The 22,865-nt window shown below is 43.4% G+C and overlaps 1 protein-coding gene across 1 annotated transcript in view; it reads right to left on the reverse strand.

Moving 5' to 3' along the window:
- The window catches only part of LOC126544927 (serine/threonine-protein phosphatase 4 regulatory subunit 4-like), a 43,952-nt gene extending 21,356 nt beyond the window's left edge, over positions 1-22,596 (reverse strand). The window contains exons 1-12 of the mRNA XM_050192475.3: positions 22,030-22,596; positions 21,310-21,358; positions 20,254-20,362; positions 18,113-18,186; positions 16,086-16,192; positions 15,565-15,672; positions 14,110-14,231; positions 13,778-13,888; positions 11,492-11,640; positions 3,103-3,222; positions 829-1,008; positions 110-286 (exon numbers count right to left, since the gene is read on the reverse strand). Of these exons, the coding sequence (XP_050048432.1) occupies positions 110-286; positions 829-1,008; positions 3,103-3,222; positions 11,492-11,640; positions 13,778-13,888; positions 14,110-14,231; positions 15,565-15,672; positions 16,086-16,192; positions 18,113-18,186; positions 20,254-20,362; positions 21,310-21,358; positions 22,030-22,109 (1,386 nt within the window). The 5' untranslated portion in view covers positions 22,110-22,596. The remainder of the gene's footprint in view (positions 1-109; positions 287-828; positions 1,009-3,102; positions 3,223-11,491; positions 11,641-13,777; positions 13,889-14,109; positions 14,232-15,564; positions 15,673-16,085; positions 16,193-18,112; positions 18,187-20,253; positions 20,363-21,309; positions 21,359-22,029) is intronic.
- Positions 22,597-22,865: the final 269 nt, after the last annotated feature.

A 22,865-nucleotide genomic window follows, 5' to 3' on the forward strand; every position in this document is an offset into this window, starting at 1 on the left:
CCTGAACCTAAACCATGACAAACAAACAAACGTGATCGTACAGTCAGCACTCAATAACTGCTGTCCACAATAAAAAGAAAAGATGCTGCAGAACCGAAAAAACACTCACGGAAGCCTGAGTCCGCCGGAGCAGGCGCTGAGTGATACGTTCTTCCAGAGAAGTCTGAAGCAGCGAGCCAGTGAAGCAACCGAGAGCGCTCCAAATAGCCACCTCACGACGCCACTTGAGGCCCACTCGTGCAATGCATGCCTCGGCAGCAGAGACCAGCTCCACAAGCTGTTCTTCCTGCGATATCACATGGAATAAAGAATGACTTTATTCGACAACACTGCTACTACAATGACACCTTGTCACAATAAACACGAAAATAACTTAGTTACATTCAGTACTCATCATACAAAGACAACAATAATGCAATAATTTGTTTTCATTAGTGCAGAGCATTGAACGTGAGAAGTAAAAGTGACAATCCGCCAATCCAGGTTCTCACCACCTATACATCGGACAGCGGTCAGGTGCAACAGACATTCTACAAAAAAAAAAAAAAAGAGAAACCACAGGTAAAAAGAATGTTCACAATTTTACATGCCAAAACCACGATCTCATTATGAGGCACACTGTAGTGGGGAGGCTCTGAATTTTCACTACCTGGGGTTCTGCAACCGTGCACCCTAAATCTAGTAAGTACACAATCGCTTTTGCATTCTGTCCCCGTGAAAATGCAGCTGCCGCAGCCGGGATCGAACCTGCGACCTTGAGCTCAACGGCACAACACCATAGCCAACGGGCTATTGTGGCCGGATTTTATGGACAACACGGACACTTACCGTGCAGCACCTGTCACAGCCCCGACAACCAGGACAACAGTGGTCACGAGATTCCAGCAAGGCCTGCACCAGACCCGACAGACTCTCCGCCAGGAGACCCTCCGTGAGTAGCTTGCAAGTCTCAGGCAGCAAGAGGTGTGGCCATCCTACGATGCCGTGGCCCCTTATTGCGTTCACCACCTGCGTGCCTCCGTTGGTTGCCAATTGTGTTTCGCTTCATCCAAAAGCAAATAACAGGCAGAGGCTCCTGAGCATTGTAAAAGTCATTTGATGTTTGTTCACGAAAGGAAATGACAGGGCAAGAATGCAAAGCTGTACTTCAGCAGTTTGATTTGGTTGTTCTCACCCTGATATTGGGTGTGAAGACGCACAAATGCAGCTACATATGCAAGGCATCATACGCAAATGCAATGAGGAATGAGGGACAGGAAGAACCTAAAAGAAGGAGGGCAGGAAAAAAGAAATCTTAAACCTTCGCAGATGTACGTAAATGCAGGCAACTTATACATCAAAGACAGCAAAGCTGTACAAGAGAGTTCTCGCACCCTTTGAAAGTCAGGGGTCTATTTTGTCACTGCCCAAAGTCTACCCAAAACTTAGGAAATGCTTCACAATATCTGCTACATTTCTTTTGCAGTCGTGAGCTTTTTTTCAAATGCCTCACTATTGGCATCTTCGGCCGATGGCACTTGTGGCATTTTCATAAACTCACATGGTGGCACATGTTTGTTTGGGCTCCATGTGTGTGGTGTCAAATATTCGGCTGGGGTGAGCACAACATGAGTGTATGGCACCTTGGAGATCAACGGTGGAGTGCCGTACAATCCTATCATGTAGCACGCGCCAGCCGAAGACAAAAATAGCGGGCTGTTCCGTTCTGACATGACTTTGTAGCAGGCAAGGTTACCACGGAAGCTGTGTCTTGCACAAAGTTGCTTTTCCTGCCAGAATCCAGCAGCTCATCAGACAGCAAAGTTGATGCAACTGATCATCACCGCTAACCAGGAGCACCAACAAGAGCAGCCAACAAAGATGGACAATTTTGTCACAAATGTGGTGCTTTACAATGATGAGTAGGAACAAGGAACGCATCAGGTTGTGTGTATGATACTGCAACACTGATTTTTATTGTTTGTTTTCAGTTTCGACGGCACTTTAGAACATGCAAGGTGCTGAATGCACAGTTCAAACCTCATTGCAGTTCCCCAAGAACCATTCAAATGACAGGAATCATTTGCCGGTTCGCATTTCAAGCACTGGGCATCAAAACTTGAACTTATTAATCTTGATGTGAATCATGGCATGTGCAAGTGACTGGCTCCTGCAAATTGTGATCTACTGAACTGCAAATTTGGCATGTCTCTCGCAGAGGGCAGGTGCGTACATTCATCTGGCACTTAGCGAATGTGAAACTTGAGAAGTGCATTACGTAATTCGTACTCCACTGCCACAGCGCCAGAGCGACTCAGCCCAAGATGCCATATATCTGCGCTTTTCTGATGTGCGCTCCTGTTTACTGTGCTGGATCAGCTGACACCTGCGCCCCATTGCACATTCCGATGACCTGGTCATGTGGTCATTTTGGGGCTGGATGCAGGCTGTGTTACTGGCTGTTCTCTGGCTGACATTCGACCCAAATCATACTGCCGCACGGCAATGCAGCCACACAGCAACCGTTGTGTAACTCCCCTTAACATTTCTGTTGCAAAAATCAAGGCTGCAACCAAAGCCATGCCAACTGAGCTCTAAAACTGTAACCCGAAGGCTGTAAACAAAGTGATGCTCACTGAACTCTAAGGCTGTAACCAAATCCACGACAACTGAATTCCAAGGCTGTAACCCTAATGCTGGAACCAAAGCCATGCCAACTGAGCTCTAAGGCTATAATCAAGCCAACCCAACTGACCTCTAAAGCTTTAACCAAAGCCATGCCAATGGAGCTTTAAGGCTGTAACTAAAGCCATGCCAGCTGAACCCTAAGGCTGTAACCAAAGTCATGCCAACTGAGCTTTAAGGCTATAACCAAAGCCATGCCAACTGAGCTCTAAGGCTGTAACCAAAAAAATACCAACTGAGCTTTAAGGCTGTAACCAAAAAAATACCAACTGAGCTTTAAGGCTGTAACCAAAGCCATGCTAACCGACTTCTAAAGCTGTGTAAGCGGGATGTTCTGATAAGTGGATGTTTTTTATTTTTAATGCACTGCAGTCACTAACAGCAGGTAGAAGCTAATAGTCCAAAATGGCGCAGGTGAGTCAATCACACAGACCATACCTGAATGACTGCACCAGCTATGACAGAGCGCACTGATGGGTCTGGGTCGGCACACAACCTCTTCCACACGGGTAGAAGCTTGGCCTCGAATGATTCTGCAGTAACGAACTGCACCAGGTCCTAAAAACACAAAAAGAATGCAGTGGCCTGCTGATAAGTCAAAATGCTATATGCTGCACATTCTCATTCATTGTTTATTTAAAATTATTTAATTAGAGTGCTGCATTTGTCCCCCTACGACAGCACAGTGTGCATTATGAAGGATGACGCACTGGGTGGGCTCTGATTTAATTTTGACGAACAGAGGTTCTCTAACGAGCACTGAAATCTGTAAACGAACATTCTTGCAATTTGTCCCCAACGATATATGGTGTGGCCAGGAATTGATCTTGTGGCCTTGTGATTCATAACGTAACGCCATAGCCACTGCAGCAGGTTAACTCAGACACAAATCTTGTGGCCAAAAGTGGGTCTTCAGCATGGAGCAAGACATATTAAATTATGGGGTTTTACATGCCAAAACCACTTTCTGATTATGAGGCATGTCGTAGTGGAGGACTCCGGAGATTTAGACCACCTGGGCTTCTCTAACGTGCACCTAAATCTAGGTACACTGGTGTTTTCGCATTTCACCCCCATCGAAATGCGGCTGCCGTGGCTAGCATTTGATCCCGCAACCTCATGCTCAGCAGCCTAACACCATAGCCACTGAGCAACCACGGCAGAGGAGTAAGACATTTTTAGAGGTGCTGTAATATGAGGCATACAAAGCTTCCCAATTTTTCTATAACGAGTAAAACAAGATATAACAGCGTGAAAAAATACAGACATGGCAGAAAAGAAGATAGACATGGGACAAGCACTTGACCTTTGCCTACCAATTTCTTTCATGCCGTGTCTGTGTGCGTTTTTTTTAACGTTTCTTTTTCCTCCTAAATAATGTCATATACGCATGAACTAGGCCCTCTGAAAGTCCTTTTGAGTGAAACAAGCCTGTGGGGTTTAGAGGAGCAGCAACATGAAAATTTTGGGTACAGCACTTCTTGCTTTTTTGGGGGGTAGCTATCGACTCTATAATTATGGCAGAAAGCTTCGATTCCTCAAGAGCATCCCAAATAATGAACTACGGCACCTTTTACATGACGAGTTCTAAATGCGTGCCAAATGGAGCACTGCGTCGGATGTGAAAAAAGAAACTGCCTTTTCTCGCATGATGAAAACCCTTTAAAAAAATTATGCAAAGTCGGGGGAGGGGGCTTAATTTGCGGGGTAAATGTTATAGGAACTTTCTTGAAAGAGCAAAAGTTGAAAAGTGAAATGGCAAAGGCAAAAAAAAAAATGCCGGATAACTTAGCTTTCCACTAAATATGCACGTCTACCATTTGCAAACAGTTACAGCTTTCTGGTCCTTGGCTCACAAAAGGTGTGACAGGTGTGATTCCAAGCGAGCAGCTTGTCGTACTGCTTCTGCCAGTAATGCACGCAAACTTCATCAACACCGAAATGCCTTCCAGCAGCACAATCCCCATGCGCCAGTGCATAGAAAATGGCCTTTAACTTAAAACAAGCTTTATAACTGGAATTACAGCCTCATTGCTGAAAAATGCAAGACAGACAGAGAAGTAGGGGTGTGCGAATATTTTAAAAGTTCAAGTATTATTGAATATTATATTTTTATATTCATATTCGATTTGAAAAACAGACATCTGACAACGTTCGAATATCCAGTTGGAGATAAAAATATTCAAATCAAATCGAATATATTGCTGGCTGTGCTGGAGAAAACACGGTTCAGTGCATTTGTTTCAATCTATTTTTTTTTTGCAGTGCCATCCCCAATATTGAGCTTACTGCTTAACAGCAAGTGCTATGAGTGATGACTGGTACAGGGTCAAATGCCTCCGATCTTACGGTCATTTGGTGCCATTTATTAAGGCACAGGCTGGCGAGGACAGCTAGTGGGAATTACTAAATTCTCCAAGTTAATATGGGCCGAATACATGTTTTAGTATAATGGCTTACTAGTGTAGTTTTTTAACATTGACAATGTAATTGCAATGTTACAAAATAGCAAATTAATTCAACTTGTCAATATGTGCATGTCATTATCCGATATTACATTTGATACTCGAATATGCATTCGTATTCAATTTGTACGCGAAATTTTTATATTCGCACACCCCTGCAAAAAGTAAGCAGTAGACAACACCACTGTCGCCATATAATTGCTTTCAAAGTAGAAAAAAAGAAACAGAGGACACCTAAGCACTTCATATGAGCTGTGAATGCGGAAGCACTAATGTCCAATTGAACGCCGCTGAGTGTTCTTTCAAGTTATGCGCTGCGGGTAATGTATCATAGCAGTAAGTGCTGCCTGAGCCCGCAAGCAGCAGCCTGTGGTGCCACCAATCTGCATGACGAGAGACCTAGGCACCAACAGTGGCCACCAAGGCCGGCAGGCGCATGCAGCAGCTAAGCCCAGCAGACATGAGAAAGAGCGGATTGATACGGATTGCAAGCCGGCTTGCGAGAGCAAGACGTTGAGGGCAAGAAGCACACCGCTGACGTGGCATTGCAGCAATACACCCCCACCCCCCACGCAATATATGGCGCACTAACACGGCAGCAGGTGTTCCATTTCTCCCACTTTGCTCCATCGAGGCGCACTCGTGACACGGTGTGCTTGTGACGTGGTGTGACAGCCAGTGGGAATTTGTGTGCTGTTTCACTGCTACAGACACCGGCTTTTTCACTCAATGGGCCATTTGATGCTATCGCATCAAAATCATGTAGATTCCACCTACTTTGGGAATTGGTGTAAGCAAAGCTTCGATGAGCTGGCAAGACAAAACGGTGTACCATGCTGAGAAATGTGCAGAATATATCGGCAACAAACATATCGTGTAACTATCATCGACTATGGTAGGGTACTTTGCAGAGAAAGGGTAACTTCTATCTACACTATAATGTTTTTATCTACTTTGTATGTTAGTTATTTATGCAATGAGTTTTTCTAGTTAGCTATTTCGTAGTATTCTGTTGCGAAATATTTTAATGTGTATTACACTGTGTATTATGGATTCATTTGTTTGCCTTTCTCGCTGGGCCAGATAGTGACGAAGTTTGCACCCCATCTTTATTTTTCACTGTAGTGCCTTTTACTACTAACCAATGTGTAACCATGTGCTATTGATAACATTGCCAAGAGAAAGATTTAGTGCGCTTGGTATTCCGGCAAGTGCTGGCTGTTTGCTGGATGAGCGGGGGCGCAAACATAAGCATCTGGTCAGTGGCACCGTCTGATGATGCAAAGCTTAATTAACCAGGCAAGCTTTGAGGAAGAGAAAGTTTTGAGGATGAGAAAAAGGATTAAGGAGATGTATACAAATATGACAGAATGTAAACATGTACAGCTTACCTGATTAACTGATGCAGCGTATGTTACTATTTGTCACCACCCCATTTCAAAGGGGATGCAAAAAAAACAGCATCATCATTATCAAACACAGAGCCACGTCTATTCTTCTTCTCTGCTGGTGTAATCTTTTAAAAAGTGACATAATCATCTCCATGACTACATTGCTGTCACAAATTTGTACCAGTAGCAAAGTATAATATATATTTCGTTACTGCAATATTAGCACTGCGTTTGTCCGGTTGAGCTCTGTGCCATCAGGTGGCTGCACCACTCCATCCGCTCATCTTTACGCTCATCAGGCAATCTGCCCAAATCACCCGCATTTGTCGGAATACTAGGCAAGCTAAAACTCCTTATTGTGACATAAATTATGGCAACAATGTTTTATTCATCCACCCCTTTGTGAGGTCCAATGGCCCTCTGTTTTCAAGACAAACAAATAAAGACAATGAAACATTAATTCAGGGGCGATATGCTCAAACGACCACTAGATAGTTTTAGTTTAGCATACGCAAATATAGCGTACGATATACGCTATAGTATAGCGTACGCTAAGCAGCACACATTTGTTACAGTTTTAGCTGCCCTGCGAGATGTTCGGATCTCAGAGGCCATATGCCATCGTTGCAGCTATCTCCCAACTGGAGCGATAGGTGGTGCTGACATCTCAAATGTTTCTTTCATTAGGCTTTGATTCGTTCGAAACGAGAAGCGATCTCGAAAACTATGCAAGGTTATCCACAATACTCTGTCGTCGAAGCAGCCCGAGTCTAAGCAAAAGCCATTTACACAGACATTTGCTACGAACGAAGTTCCTTTTACAAGAACAACGCCAAATTAAATTAAAAGCAGGCAGCTGGGACTGCCGCCATGTTTTGCGCAAACTACGCAAAACCACGCAAAGACACTAAGATTAAATTTGAGAAATAGCGTGCGTACGCTATATGCTATGGGTTGTTTAGCGTTCTGTGCATGCGCAGTAACAACCTGCTATATTATAGCGTGCAATGGTTTAGTGTACGCTAAACTAAAAACTGTCTGCTATCAGTGATACTATTCCCTCCACAAGATTTCAAGTGACTCAACAGATGTCTGAAAGTGTTCCTAGCACTGTGCTAAGATAGTGAGCTGGGCACAGCGCCCAGAAACACTGCACCAAAAGGCAATGCAATGTGATTAATGACTTGTTGTGCTCTAGGAGAATTGAGGCTCTACCGGGCAATTACTGGGTTGACAGCTGCCCAAAAGCTAAATAAAAATGAGATAAAAATGTTCTATCAGTACTTCTTTAGAGCTTCAAAAATAATTTTAAAGAAAGGTAAGCAAATTTGGGATTACCTTTTCAGCTTGTTTTCATCGGCAGCGCTGATCATTTGGAAAGCAGCAAGACAAGAGAAAAAAAAACAGGAAACGTACACAGTATAAATGAATTATTTGAAACCGCAAGGGCCACCATTTCTGTTTGGATTCTCGTGAAGGCTATGTACCGAAAATATGCAACGATTTACTGCACAAACAACAGAGGCTAAAACGGCACCATTGTGACAAGAAGCATCAATGTAGTGCCATCCATTTTGTTAATCTAACAAACTACCAGATATCTGTGCTCATAAATATAAAAACCTACCTAAAATACAATGTACCTCCATCACCTTAAGCTCAACTAGAATGTTGTACACCAATGCACTGTTGAATCAATATCATCTTCCTCCTGTTCCTTAAAAGCCAGCTGCAACAAAATTATGGACAGCGTAAAAGGCATGGTTTCAGAGGCCTTGGATCTAGAGCAGTCTCTGTGCCAAATTTTTCACTTGAAACACAAGTGAATGAGTCCTGAAAAGCTTGCAAAAATACATGTTTTTTTGACATCGAAACTGGAAAGAAATGCTGCCATTAAAGCTCTCCGAAAGTGACACAGAGCCCAAAACATTGAGAACCAGCAAAACTCAACACGACTTTAGGATTAGGCAGTGCCCACTGCCCGCTGAAAATTTCAAAGGCCATTGTCTTTGATTCGTATCATATCCACTAACCACTAGGTGTATGAATTGTCTGCTTAGGTGATACATAAATGTCAATAAGAAAATTAAGCATTCACCAGCACTACAGCGTTGCCAAGACGGCTTCAATGGTACGGTAGAACCTTGCTGATATGATCCCATTACGTACGGCTTCCCGGTGCCATAGTTTGCGATCGAGAACACAACAAAATGACCCAATGGAGTTACAACTCTATTTCACCAGTTTATACGTTACATGAAAGCACTATCTTTCGGCACCAACATTCAGTACATTGCCAAAGTGCAACTGCATGATACGTTTTCTGGCTGCTAGATCCCGTCTAAATAAGAAAAAGTGTGAGGAGTGTGCAATCAAGAAAAGTAGCTGTGTGCCATAGCAGATTTACCACAATACTTGCCCGCCTGTCTCACGTGACAACGCCAGCGCGTACTCAGTTTCTTATTCCGGTACCAGCAAATCTCCTCCAGAGGTGTTGCACACCGCATTCACAGCTATCACTGCCGACATACTGCGATAAGCATCTTCACCTATCTGTTTCACAGCGTGTGAGGCATAGAGCCATTGGAAATGTACTGCACACTTTTAATAGTCGATACCCCAAACGAGCTGCCGTTCCCTACTACAGGCGGCGTGAAGTGAGCACCACGTTTTGCTCTAGCAACATTGTACTTCCGCATTACAAACCAGCTCAATTTCGTTTCGGTTTCCTGTCCCCATCTTGCAAAAACGATCATGTATGTCTTTTTCTGCACTGCAGTGATTTGTGCCACACACTGTGTTACATAGATGTCAAGTACATACAGAGACTTCGGAATGTACGCTTTCCCAGTTAGTATGTCATTATGACACTTTTTGTAAACGTTTGAACAAGCTCCTGTACTATATACTCCCAATTTATAATAGAGAGTTTTAGAATAGAGGCCCCAAACATTTGAGGCCCCAAAGAAATAGCGTCGAAGCCATTGTGCATGCGCGAGATGCCAACTGCATTTGGGTGCATTAGTGCAAGCTCTTTGGCCAGTTGGCGCATGATGAATTTGAAAAAGGGGATCCCAGTGAAATACAAAAGACGCGCACACAAGAAAAAGGCATTAGACATGAAAAGACACATCCGTCTGTGTCTAACGCCTTTTCCTAGTGCGCACGTCCTTTGAATTTCGCTGGTACCCCCTTTTTGCATTTAGGTTTTACGTCAATCACATTATTTCACTGATTTAGTGGGAGCCTCAGAAGCTGCCCCAAAAGCTTTTCATCAAAAACATGCCGGAACCCATCGAAACAATTACTCTAACTTAGCACCAAACTGGGCTTGATTCATGGTAACGCTAGGAGAAGTGACTGCGGCTATCGCTTTCTCTCAACTAATGTGTGCTATAAAGATTGATTCACTAGACACCGCTGATTCCCAATTCGATTGTCGATTTCATGGCTTGTAGGCCTAACACAACTTAACTTCGCTGATGAAGGAACGTAAAGTTGGTTACTTAAAACTAAACGCAATTTATTGCTTGCTGCTAATATAATAACCTCTAAATTGTAATGAAACATGGAAACACAAATGTCAAAATTACTCTTCTTATCATAATATGGTTTATTTTATTTTGTTATTCATAAAAGCTTTTTTTTGACGCCGTAGTGGCACTGCGAGCGCAAGATGCTATCTGCAAACACAAAGCCCTCCTCTAAAATTCTTCACTCCTGCATGCCCCAACGCTAACGCCCACAAAGCTCTGTGGAGCCCAAACTTTCGGAGTCCCTGTTCTAAAACTCTCTAATGAATTTAGCCAAACCAAGATTTCATTGCAATTGGCCTTTCATCTTACTAAGGTTATCATCTTCCATCTCACTGCTGGCGGTGTAAGCAATGAATTGTGTGCCTTGAAAGGTTAACAGATGAGAAAAGGACTAACGCAGACCCTTCAAGTGTTTACATTAGCCAACACAAACCAAGTACAAGAGTCCGATGTGGTTAAACTGCAACGAGGTGCACACACGAACTAGCTGGTGACTAATTATGGCCCAAAGCAACAGGACAAGGACAAGACACACAGCTTGAGGACACAGATGACACTTGGAGGTCTCTAGGGTTGAGGTTTGAGCGAGTTGGTATTGCATTCTAAGTGCGTTCTAAGTGAATTCAGCGCTCTGTTCTTTCATCTGGCTGGCTTGGTTTGTTTTTCCGTTCTATGTTGTGCTTTACCAGTTTTATAACTTGGAAGTCTGCTTTGCTGAAATTTGGGTTGAGATACTGCCAAGTTACACAAGTCTACCACATTTTTTTTCATCGAAAGTGTACAACAAATCATTTCAAGTGCAAAGCACATATTTTTTTTCATATTGACAGATGTAAATTGTTTATCCTTCTTTCTGTGACTGTTTTTCACTGGCTAACTACTCTTACAAAGTTATCGCTTGGCACAAGATGTGGCTACATGTATCTCAAATTTCTTGAATGTTGTTGTGGATTCCATAACAGAGAAGTCTTCACTAATTCAACTGCCTGCATGTCGCAAAGAGTGGAATAAACTCTCGAACATATGCAACCACCAGCGATTACACAGGAATGTACGATGAGTCATGAATAACTAGCTAATGCACTCGATCCACAAATTGGACTTCGACAACTGATGACTGTGCTTGCTGCCATCCTTGTGCTTTTGAGCGCTGCTTCTTCCTCTGGACAAAAATACACTCAACATAAAGCTAGATTCTTAACCAACAGGTTGGCAGTGTTTCCTTCTTCCTATCATTATGAGAGAATATTGGCATGATGTGCGCCAATTTAATATACACACTCAAGGGGTCTTTTAATTCAAAAGGAACAACAGACGCTCTCGAATGTTAGGCAGACATGCCCTTTACTATTAGTTCCCCTTGCACCAAATCAAGATGCACACTCAACAGTGCATGTGGTGACGAAGTGGAATACAATGTCCAGATCAGGCTTACAGGAAAGAAGTGGGCACAAGTCCGACGACACCGGCTGCCGGCGGCTTGTGAAGTGGGCATTCTGTCTGGACTGTTCTTGGAGACACACAATCCGGCGGTCGACAACTGTTGGTAGAGCTCCACCAGCCAGCCATCCTTCTCGACAATTCCTGCAAGACAGCCTTAAGTGAGACGGCACCTGCCAAATGCCACAGACAAGAAGGCTCGTAAGAAACTACACTACTCCTTTCAGACTTAATGCTTTAATCCCTGTACTACTAAGCAAAGCACAAAGCAAAGGGTTTTATGGATGCTCGACTCTCGCATCTCCTGGCATTTTTCATCCTCACGATGGCCTCGAAAATGGTCGGCTTGCAAACCCACTGTGTCATTGGAATCCACAAATGATGAAGTTCATTAAAATCCACGTGCTGCCTATCCTTCCCATGCTGGCCGAATTGTCATACTTGCGGTTCCCTCTAGTAATTGTTGTAGGAAACTGATAGGTTGCCACAGGGCAGTGCCCCATAATCTCTAAGGCCATGTCTTTGGCGCTCAGCGATGCCGCAAGCTTGTCCTCGGGCAAACAAAATGTACTGCACACATGCTTAAATCCACTGAAAATGCTGAGTTCCTTCCAGTGAACTTAATTTGAAGTTTCAGTGACATCCAAAGCCAAAAGCCAACTCCAAAGCCTCCACTGGCAGCGGTTTAATTAACAGAGCACTGATGCGAGACAGCGGGCTCCTGAAGCATGAGCGACAAAATGCCATGCATTTCAGACGTGGTGTCTGCAATATAATGCAATAAAGAAAGCATTGTGCTTACACGAGGCTGTGTACGTGGGACAAAATGGCCACTGCAACAAAAATAGCTGTCGAAGGCAATAACAATATCCCCAAAATTATTGAACATTGTGACAGCAAGTGACACATGGTCATTATACTAGAGGTGTGCGAATACTGAATAGGTCAAATCGAACATAGAATCGATTCAAGAAAAAGTGCCATATATTGTATATCAAAACATCTTTCACAAAATTTAATGCTTACATATTTTGGGCAAGAAAATGCACCACCGCACATGCTGAGGGTCTCTTAGTATTGCATAACAAGAACGTAGCATGCTGTCAGTCACTTAGGTACATAGAAATCAAGATATATGTACAGTACAGTCTACTGTTATTAAAGGGAACTGCAAATTCTTATGCAAGTGCTGACTACAGCTCAGTTCTGGTATATGAAGGTCTGGAAAATATCTTTTTATCAATACAATATCTGATGAATACAATCAAGTGCTTTTTTCCCTCTGAAACTAATGAAATGGTGAAGTTATGTTGTACTGAACACAAATGAAGTTCTCAGTTTAATAGCTGGCCAGTATTTTATGGTAATCGCTTACTGCATAAAAAGTTTTGTTATCCAATTTTTCTCCAATATACAGAAAGGCTATTCTAACTTTAAGGCAAGTGGGTAACCGCAAGGCTAATTTGTGCGACAGACGACAGGACAATGCATCACATGACTCGATCACCGCTCCGTGCGTAACCATCGTTGGCACAGTGTGGGTGGACTGTCGTCAGCGCTGTCGATAAAGAGCAGACGCCGTCTGGGCCGTTTCATTGTCAGGTTGATTAGCCACCTGTCCAATGATTCTAAAATCTGGAGAGTCATGGCCAGCTTGCATGACAGCAGCCTCTTGCACCATGGACTGAGTCCAGGAAGCCACCTCCAGTAAGAGTGGAGCCTGTGGTCTTTGCAACTCTTCTTTAGCTGTGTCTCATTGGACCGGTTTTGTCTCGAGCCTGCATTTCCTGGACTAAGGTTCCCCATCTTCTCCCAGTCCTAACCTGGAGCTTGCAGCCCTGGATGCCTTCCTGAACCAGTCACAGGATTGCAGTGCCAGGCTCGGCTAGGCGAGTTCGTGACCACCAGTGCTGTGCGTGTCCAAGGCTTGGTCTTCAGCTAAGGGCCGCTTCAAAAAGCTAACTGTGATTATCTCAAGCCACTAGTTCACCTCGACACAAGAGCTTCACCAGGCGTGAACTCTAGTCGTGACACGTGCCTTAAGCTTAGAGTTCTTCGTAATCATTGCTTATGTGTAATTGTAATGTCCCATAACTCTGATGAATGTGGCGTTTTGTGGCACAAGGGCCAAATATGGCCAAAGAGCACCAGATCCCACAACTCTAAACACCTGCCCCAATACAGAGCATTCAGCATCCATTCACTGAGACTGTTCTGCCTTGTTTGGGGCCTGGGCTCACCTCTGCACACCTCACAGCATTAAAGCCACGTGCTTTCTCACCTGTAGGCAGGCGGCAGAGGGGTCCAAACTGCGTAGCCAGGAAAGCTAGTTCACCAGCAGAACGCTGCCTCCACCGGAGAACCAGCGACACCAGGTTGTCCCGGCACGGCACTACAAGCAGAAAAGCACCAAAGCTGGCTGATTGAAGCACTCTCAACAAGGAGTGAAAAAGTACAAAAGACAGAACGAAATGAATAATGACACACACTTGGGTATTATGGACTCATTGACGTGCTGAAAGCTAAAAGTGTTTGACGCAACAGGGCATTCCCCTCCCCCCCCTTTATTAGCTAAAAGCGTTTGTGACAGTGACTGCTGTAAGAAAAACGTACCGTCATCCAGCAGTCCCAGCATAGTAACGGTAGCCTCCAGGGCTGCACGCCGAACTGCGCTGTCTGCATCACTGGACAGCTCTACCAGACAAGGCAGCAGGTACTGCTTTGTCATTCCCAGCCTGCAACCACAATAAAGCACTGAACATCGCTTCATCGCTTCATCCTTATGATTGCACTACATTATGTCCACTGAGCAAGAATGACTTCTTTCAGCGATCTCCATTTACTCCTGTTTTGCGCTGGGAATTGGGTGCAAATTGTATTCGGCGGCGTGCTAGAATCGTAGAAATATGGTAATTCTTTCACGTTTATATGAGTAATAAATCGAGTTCCTTTTGTTGACATACCATTAATTCTTTACTTTTATGTGTTATAGCACTTGTGGAATTTGTACTAACCTTATCTTGCCATTGTTGCCATTGCTCGGTTCTCAGTGATAAGTATGCACAGTACATTTTTATTGCACAGTATAAGTCTAAGCATTCATTAAATATATGTGTCTATGAAGTTTATCTTATGCATGATGACATGCGGCACCTTCATTTATCACTTTTTATTTTATTGTGTGTGTATGTTTCTTGCCCTGCTTCGCTGTCATATATTGTTGCAGGTTCAGTGCTTTTCAAGTTTTCCCTTTGCAGCTTTCTCCTCACCCTCCTCCATTCCTAAATGAGAAATAAAAGTGATTGATTCATATAATCTCTTTCTAAAAATTCTTGCAGATTGCAAATTTTGAGAAAACTGACGCATCACGTTTATAACTCTGTAACTCGGCAATAAAAAGTGACGTGTATGTCATTTCCGTAAAGTGCACCCTTTTAGACTTATAAACAGACAAAACTGCTGTAGTACTACACACAAATCTGTAATTTACCACTGAGTTGCAAGTAGAATTCTCACAGATCGTCATTAATTCTGCAACAATTTCGTCTAAGCTGCAAACTCATACATGGCATTTGTCCACTTCAGATTGCTCTGACAGATCCAATCTACAGAAAAGCCATATCCGTTTTTAATACTACCAAGTTACGCATTTGTAAACTTGGTGCTTCAGTGTTTTTCCAAAGTTCGGTGCTTGAGTCATTTAGAATACAGTGTCTATCTTTACCAGTAAAGTATTAACTAGGCCAGAGAAGAGAGAGAGAGAGTAAAATTTTATTCAATGTAAATGATGGCCGGAGAGGATGCCATCAAAATCTAAGATATCATGGTAAGCTGGTGCAGAAGCTTTAAGGTAGCACGGCTACCCATGTTTTGATTTCGCACCTTTTCTGGCATGCCAGGCCTCCTCTTACAATAAGGGTGGCGTTTTTTTTTTCCCTCGATGGTAAATCAAGGGTAATTCACAAAGGGTAATTTGGTAGCATACCTTAATTTGTAAATACAGGCGAAATAATTTTTATCATCTGCATCCCTTGAACTCCATCATAATGGTAAGCGACAGGCACTCACCCGATGGACCGAGTGAGAGTGCCCAGCTGACAACACATGCTGGCCCGAACGTCTGGATCAGGATCCCGGCAGAGGGACTCTGCCAGCGGTAGCAGCTCCTTCTGCACCCTTTTTAACACAACCAGAAAAATTTGGCTGCAAGCAAACATTTCATCACCCCTCAAAAGCACAGATGAAGGACTACGTGTTAGTCTTGACATAACAATGTCACATTAGGAACATTATTTTATTTGTAGCATCCAGTTATCATCACAAAAGAAACAAAAACTCAGCACTAACAAATATACAGTAGGCGACAGTGAACAGAACCATGGACATGAGCAGTGCTGAGATACAAAACGATGCATTTGGAGAACTCTTGCCTCAATATAAGTGAGTGCATCCTTACACCTTTCACCTGCAGGTTTGCCAAAATTGCCTTTGCTAGCGTACAACTACTCATTTATAACCAATTTAGCCAAACTGAAACTTGTATTTGGTTGGCCTTTACATGCAAAATGGAAGACAGAAAGAGGACTTACACAACTGTTTCCAGCAATGCGGCCACTGCACCTAACAGACGGCAAGACACTAGGCGGGACAGGGGTGACTGGGACACCTGGCCCTTCTGCACTGCGACTGGCAATACCTGCAAATGTTTTTAGTTGTAGACATGCAGTTTCACAAAATGAAAATACGGTAGACTACGATTAAAGGGAACTTGAAGGGACAGAAGTTCTGTTTACCTAAAGTTTCAATTAAACAAAGGGCACAAGAATCGCCAAGAATTATTTTACTTTAAAAGCATCCGAGTGTTTTTTGATTACTGTGGTGAAAAAAAAAAGACTTCACTGCACTCTGCTTGTAATATTGTAGCTTCTTTGCACAAGGTTGTGGTCACATGCGATAAGATTCCCGATAATTCTGTGCAGTCCTTGCACTCTAAATGGCACTGCGGACTTTCAACTACATGTTTTATCATAAGATCCGAAACGGTAACACACACTGGAACAGTAATGTTTACACCTTCGTCAGTAAAATCACCGTCTTTGCTAAGAACTTCACTGATTATACTTTCAGCTGTGTCTTCAAAGCAGTAACAAGGGCATCGTCAAAGGTGAACCTAGCAGTGTGAACAAAGCAGTAGTTGCAGCCAAACTGCAAGATCCTACCTACTCCTTAGCGATCTGTTCCTGCTAACAGATCATTACGAAGTCCTCATGGTGGAAACACCACTGCAACTTTGCCATCTTTAATTTGCATAATCTCTGCCTCAAGTGCCTGATGGATTGTATTTTGTCATTTACAGCATCACCATTTGGCATGTTTGGCAGACCTTTGCTGTTCCACACATCGATGAGGTAAGTGGTGGTTCAGGTTAACGTTTCATTTACCCAAAGTTAAAAAAATGTGGGTTCAATTTCACCAAAGTTTGCAAACACCGAGTCCGTGGGCAGCCAACCAATGTTAATACTACTGTTCCATTTATCACGCATTTCCATTTAAGCAAGTTTTGTTCATCAAGAGTCCACCATATGGTCATTCATATAAGAGTAGCTCGCAGCTATGAAACCTGTATGCATTTCCACATGGGTTTCTCTATAGAGGTGTTTAGAAGCCATAACCCTTTTTTTTCAATGTTAGTAAAACAAGAAGTTTGCTGACAATTCTACGACTTTTCCAGGTCGCTAGACACCTCGATGCTATATGCTGATCCCCAGACAACATACACGAATTTACAGAAGTCTGCTAATTAAGTTGGATTCACTCTCTCCAAAATTAACAGTTGCTTCAGTGATAAGCTGCAAACCATTTCTTCAAATATGAGACACCACAAGCTGTTCTCACGACTTCATGCCCATATTCTCGGTTAGTATTTTAGTCTCGTTAAAAAGATCTACATTCGCAAACACCGAGTACATTGCTTCAATAAAAAGGGCAAGTGTCTTCTTATATTCCCAATTGAAAGGTAACAGACCCATCATGCCTCATCGCTTACCCATCATCCCATCTGCCTGAAATGTGCCTTGGCATATAGCAGAGCAATAGCATATATAGCATTTAGCAATACCACTGAATGAAAACTTGCTGTAATGTGGTGGCTGTAACACTAGTGCTCAAGTTCATGTTTATTAGGGAAGGTGGTGCAAAAAGGGTGGCTACACAGATAAAAGAAGCACACAGGACAAGTGCTAACAACTGCTTACTCTTTTTCTCTATGAGCACTGCCCTTTTACGCTGCTTTCATGATGAACTTGAACCAAACTGATTCCATTTCACACCTTATCGCAGAGGTTCTTGGTACCGAAAGGCTGCTATGCAAACGCACAGATGACGAGAAGGATGAGAATGGAATTGATGTTTACTTATGTCCGTATCGCAGAAGTTCTCAAGGCGGCCGTGCAAACATGGGCATGATGAGAATGCAACGTATGTTTCCTTAAGTCCATGCCTGCCCCCTGCCTTTCACTACCATGAATCCTCACTAAGTTGCTCAACTCTCAGTTGTCCTAAGTTCTGAGGTTGTCCTACTCTGAAACCGAATCACAGTCAGAAATGCACGACACACCTGCTGCGATATCGTGGCCCTTGGTAGAAGCTCGAGAACATCCAGCAGCGTGTCAGCCCAGGCAGTTGCCACCACTAATCAAAATAAAAGTAAATAAAGAAGTGTGAACAGAAAGAATACTTGCCCTGTTTTGAGTTTTTGTCAACCAGCAAAAGAATAAATAAGAAGTGTACAGAAGGGCTTTCTTTACAAAGGACTCGCACAATGAAAAGTCGACTAAAAACACATTTTTGATGTCATCTGTTGCAGGTAAAGGTGAAAAAGATACAAAGCAAGAAGAAGTCCGAGGAGCACATGTCGTGCATCATGAGCATACCTTCCAATCTCGAAATTTTTAATATTCATAAAATTCCATTGACATGATATTGAAAAACAGAAGGGGGAGAGAGGGGGTAGCAAACATTTTATTAAAAGCTCGCTCTCGTCAGGGATGCATACGTCTTTTATTAAAGACGATTTAATTTTAGACGCAGCACATAAGCAACCACAAACTTGGATAGCAAATAGTGACAAGGAGCACATTGCCATTAGAGCACGTTTTTTCCAGCGACAGCTTCAGGAACTTCTCTGCGCAAACTTGCTCAAAGTAAGCACCTCTTTTGCATTCTTTCACAATCAGAATACTTTCAATGGAAAGTTTTCTGACTAATCAGGAAAACCATTTTGTGAACAGATATAATTTATTCATTAAACGTGACGAGACATTCCTAATATGAGCCTAAATTCGTAAATTTCTCAAATGATTCAGGAAAGCTGGCAGGCATGCATGATGCATGACTTTCAGGAGAACTAAGCTGGCGATCATCTCATGTGACACGCTCATTTTCGCAGTGGCGTGTCCAGAAGGAAACACGAAAAAGAGATTGTCGGTGCAGTGTGTCTGCTGCGCAACACCTCTTCAATAAAAACTTGGTAAACAACCGCTTACGTAAGAAGTTACTGTGTGCTCGTGTGAGAGAAGCATAATACTGCTTACATGTGGGAATGTGAAAGCATTGTAGTGACTTTGGTGAAATGTTTTCGCTTAGGTATTTATCCGCATGTCACCGTGCACCGCGCTGCCATAAGCAGCCGTGCCTATTTAACTGGCAGCCCGAACAATAAAGGCGTTCTATGTCTCGGTACCCATTTGCGTCCTAGCCTTTCCTTCCGGCCACAGTCCCGGCGTCCACAGCACTGGCGTCCATGACGGTCGCGCCGATGCAACAGCTCCATTTGAGACACGATGATGGTGGTATGCCTCATTTTATACACTAATGATTTGTTGTCAAGCGTGTTGTTGTTTCTTGTCACGTATGTGGTTCTTGCCCACTATGGGGGTTTAGCCAAGAAATGTATGCGCAGAGTGCAGTGGTGCTATTTCATATTGAAAGATTGTTAGCGTGTGATAGAAGATGACAACAGGGACCCACACACCACCAAAAGTGTTGCATGAGCTTTTGCATATAGGGAAGACACGATACCGGGTTGTGTAAGGCACTGAAAAATTTGACATCAATCCGAGAATTCCTTAATGTGTTTTTACTTTTTGCGCCACCAGCCATTATTGGTACCGTGTTTCGGTCATGCCGCTGCCAAATTTTAGCAAAATGGGGCATATAATGCTGTTCATTAATAAAGATAGTCAAAAAGCAGAAAAATATTTGATGGAATCTTTTTCAACGGTAGGTTTGTTTCCCGTGGGCAAACACCAGGTAGAACACCAAAAAAAGTTTTACCCCAAGCCAGGGGCGCAGCCATAGATTGAGGGTGGTGGGGGTGGACGTACTCGGTGTGCCACCTTCAATTCTTGTCATATGTGAAACAGAGGTGTACACCACATTTCCTCTACGTTTCTGATGTCACTGAAGCTGAGGATGGTGCACTGATTTTTTGTCTCTGACCATGCTTTCAACATGCCAAACTTCTTCGTCCTCTGTTTTTGGAGGTTTAGTCCAACAAACAGCAAACACATTTAGCCAAAAAGCTTCATATTCGAAACCAGAACTCATCAAGAAAGCAATGTTTTTTTTTCTGTCTGTTGGTAGCACTCATCCATAAAGGGTTGACCAGATGGAGAAACTTGTTAAGCAAAAGGCCTGCCATTGCCTTAATGTAATATCACCAGCTAAAACGAATTATCTAACACGCTACATACGTACCAGGGTCTCTGCTCTCTACGCTGGATAGGATGCTCTGTAGAAGTGACTGTGCGAAGGACTGGGATACCAACGTGCCACCATCGAAGAGGTGAACCAGTGACTTGCCATCCTGCACGTCAATTTTGTAAGCGCTCACAACGGGCCAATCACACAGTCAGTTCGTTGGCAAGTAGTGACATTCCTGAATAGTATTGAATAGTACTGAATTGGATTGAATAGTACAGGAAGCAGATAAGTTTTAGGGAAGGGGTTGGGGAGAGGGAAACGACGAGGACCACAGCTGCAGGGTTAGAGTCAGTGAACAAGACCACTTTACCTGGCAAACACTCGGAGGAAGTCAAGTGCGGACTAGTGTTGAGCCACTGATTGGAATCAATTTCTCATAGTCCTTGAGTGTAGGTGCATCTAATAAGCTGTCCCTATCTGAATAACTCCTTCAGACACCAATAACTGTAATTACTTGTGTAATGCCCAGACTTCTTTCTGAATAGGCAAAATAAAAACTTCTTGCAGTTGAATTCTTGTGAGAATCGGTATGTTTAGGCACATGAATGTGTTCCCCTTAACGTACAAACATCTTTCAATACACATACCTGTATTACAATTAAGTAGCAAACATAGGCAGTCATTTCCTCATCATTATGTACAAAGAGATTGCATCTTGTGACTGTCACTCTCGTGGCCCCTGTTCATTGCTTACTGCTGTACGCAGTGAACACACAATACGTGTTTCCATTTAGACACTTCCCACTTCCAAAAAGAAAGTGTAGAATGTGAACTCATTCGTACAGATATATATGTATGTATATATATATGTATGTATATATATATATATATATATATATATATATATATATATATATATGAACGAAGGCATGTAACAAGCCCGCATAATAAACAGACAGTGTACTCATGTTGCCAATTGTAACTTCTTTATTCTCTTCTGTCTCCCAACCCCCTTAATGCTGATTCTGTCTTGTCTTCTTCAACTGCATGAGCACGCATTAAGGCACACGTTTTAAGGCACACGCAGTTGCCCGTGCAATGCACTCTTACCTGTTGTGCTGGTTGCAATGTTGGCTGTGCTCCATGCTCGTCAGGGGATCTGTCAAATCAATAAATAACAACTCCATGCTACAGCTTCAAATTATCAGCAGCACACACACTGCTTATCTGTGGCACTTTGGCACCATTTTTAATATGTTGCATAAACGCGCAGATAGCCTTAAAAAAATAAGCCGTTCATTAAACGAAACGCAAACGGAATTACGCAAATTACGCAAGAAAGAGACAATTTCTTGGTCACGAACGACAATGCAAGAGATTTTCGAACACTGACACTAACGTGAGACAAAGCTACAGAACATGCCAGGTTCAAACGTCAACCCAGGTTCAAACGTCAAGCGTTACGTAGTAAAGTCTTTTTGCGCATGCCCATTGCATTGCAAATTTTAAAACTCGTTCAACTGCGCGTGCATAACAATTTGCGCACGCATAACTGTCGCACCTTTAATTAACAGCGCGTCGGGTAATTTGCAGAGAAAATCGGAAAAAAAATTTACGACTTTCTCGCCCCTTCGACCGCTCAGCTTGTCCTCTTGAACGTCGAACTATGCAAGGAGCTTTCGAGACCCGAGTTGCAGCGCTCATGCGTTTTATGCTAACGAACGATCGACACAAGAGCGTCTACAAAGTTCGTCGCACTTGTAGGGCACTGGACCGCAATCGACGGGTCTTGACTATTCATACAGATCGGAGATGAGGAAGTTGATATACCTGCAACCGTCTTCAGCCGGCATCAAAGGCGGCGACGAGCAAGACATCTCGCGAGGCTCCGAGACGTTCGCTGGCACCATGGCCCAAATTAGCGCTCTTCTGCTCGCTCATAGAGCGGCTCGGGCGACGATTTCATCAACAACACAACACTCTATCGCCCGCGTCAGCTGCGCGAGTTGTCAAGAGCATCCCGAGGCGACGTCGGGAAAGATTTGAACGCGCGACCGCCGCACAGTCAGCGCGCTACGCGACGGAGTAGGCATTTCCCCGTGTTCCGAGCCTCGTCGTTAGCACCACACAATATTCACAGGAACGGAGAATCGCAAACGTTCTTTCTTCCGCTTCACCTAGTAGCACTACGGGAAAAAAACAAAAAAGTGAAACTCTCAAGGACGAAGGCGCAAAGTCGCGATTCGTCGGTGCTCCCTGCTCGCAACTACAAAATCAAAACATCTGCGAGCGCGACACCACAGGCGACACGTGCAAAAACAAGAAGCCAAACAAGAAACAAGACGACGATGATGATAGGACATCACTGGCCATCATGCATGGTTGCATGTGTACTAACTCTATGGGTTGCGCGTGCGATATTTTACGGTGGCGCTGCCGCCAGTAGCGATGCCAAAGTGGGAGTAAGTAATACCGTCCTCCTCCAAGCCAGAATGCGTAAGATCGAGCAATTTCCAACGTTATTTCTGATTACACAGCACAATGATGAAGTGTCCCAGACAACACCAAATGGCCTACGAACATCTCAAGCAAGTGCTAACGTCCAACGTCCAAAAAAGGAAGTCATGGGGATGCCGCATGGGCTTCAGTGAACTTATGTCCAATAG

This window comes from Dermacentor andersoni, chromosome 10 (assembly GCF_023375885.2).
Source record: "Dermacentor andersoni chromosome 10, qqDerAnde1_hic_scaffold, whole genome shotgun sequence".
Taxonomy (NCBI): Eukaryota; Metazoa; Arthropoda; class Arachnida; order Ixodida; family Ixodidae; genus Dermacentor; species Dermacentor andersoni.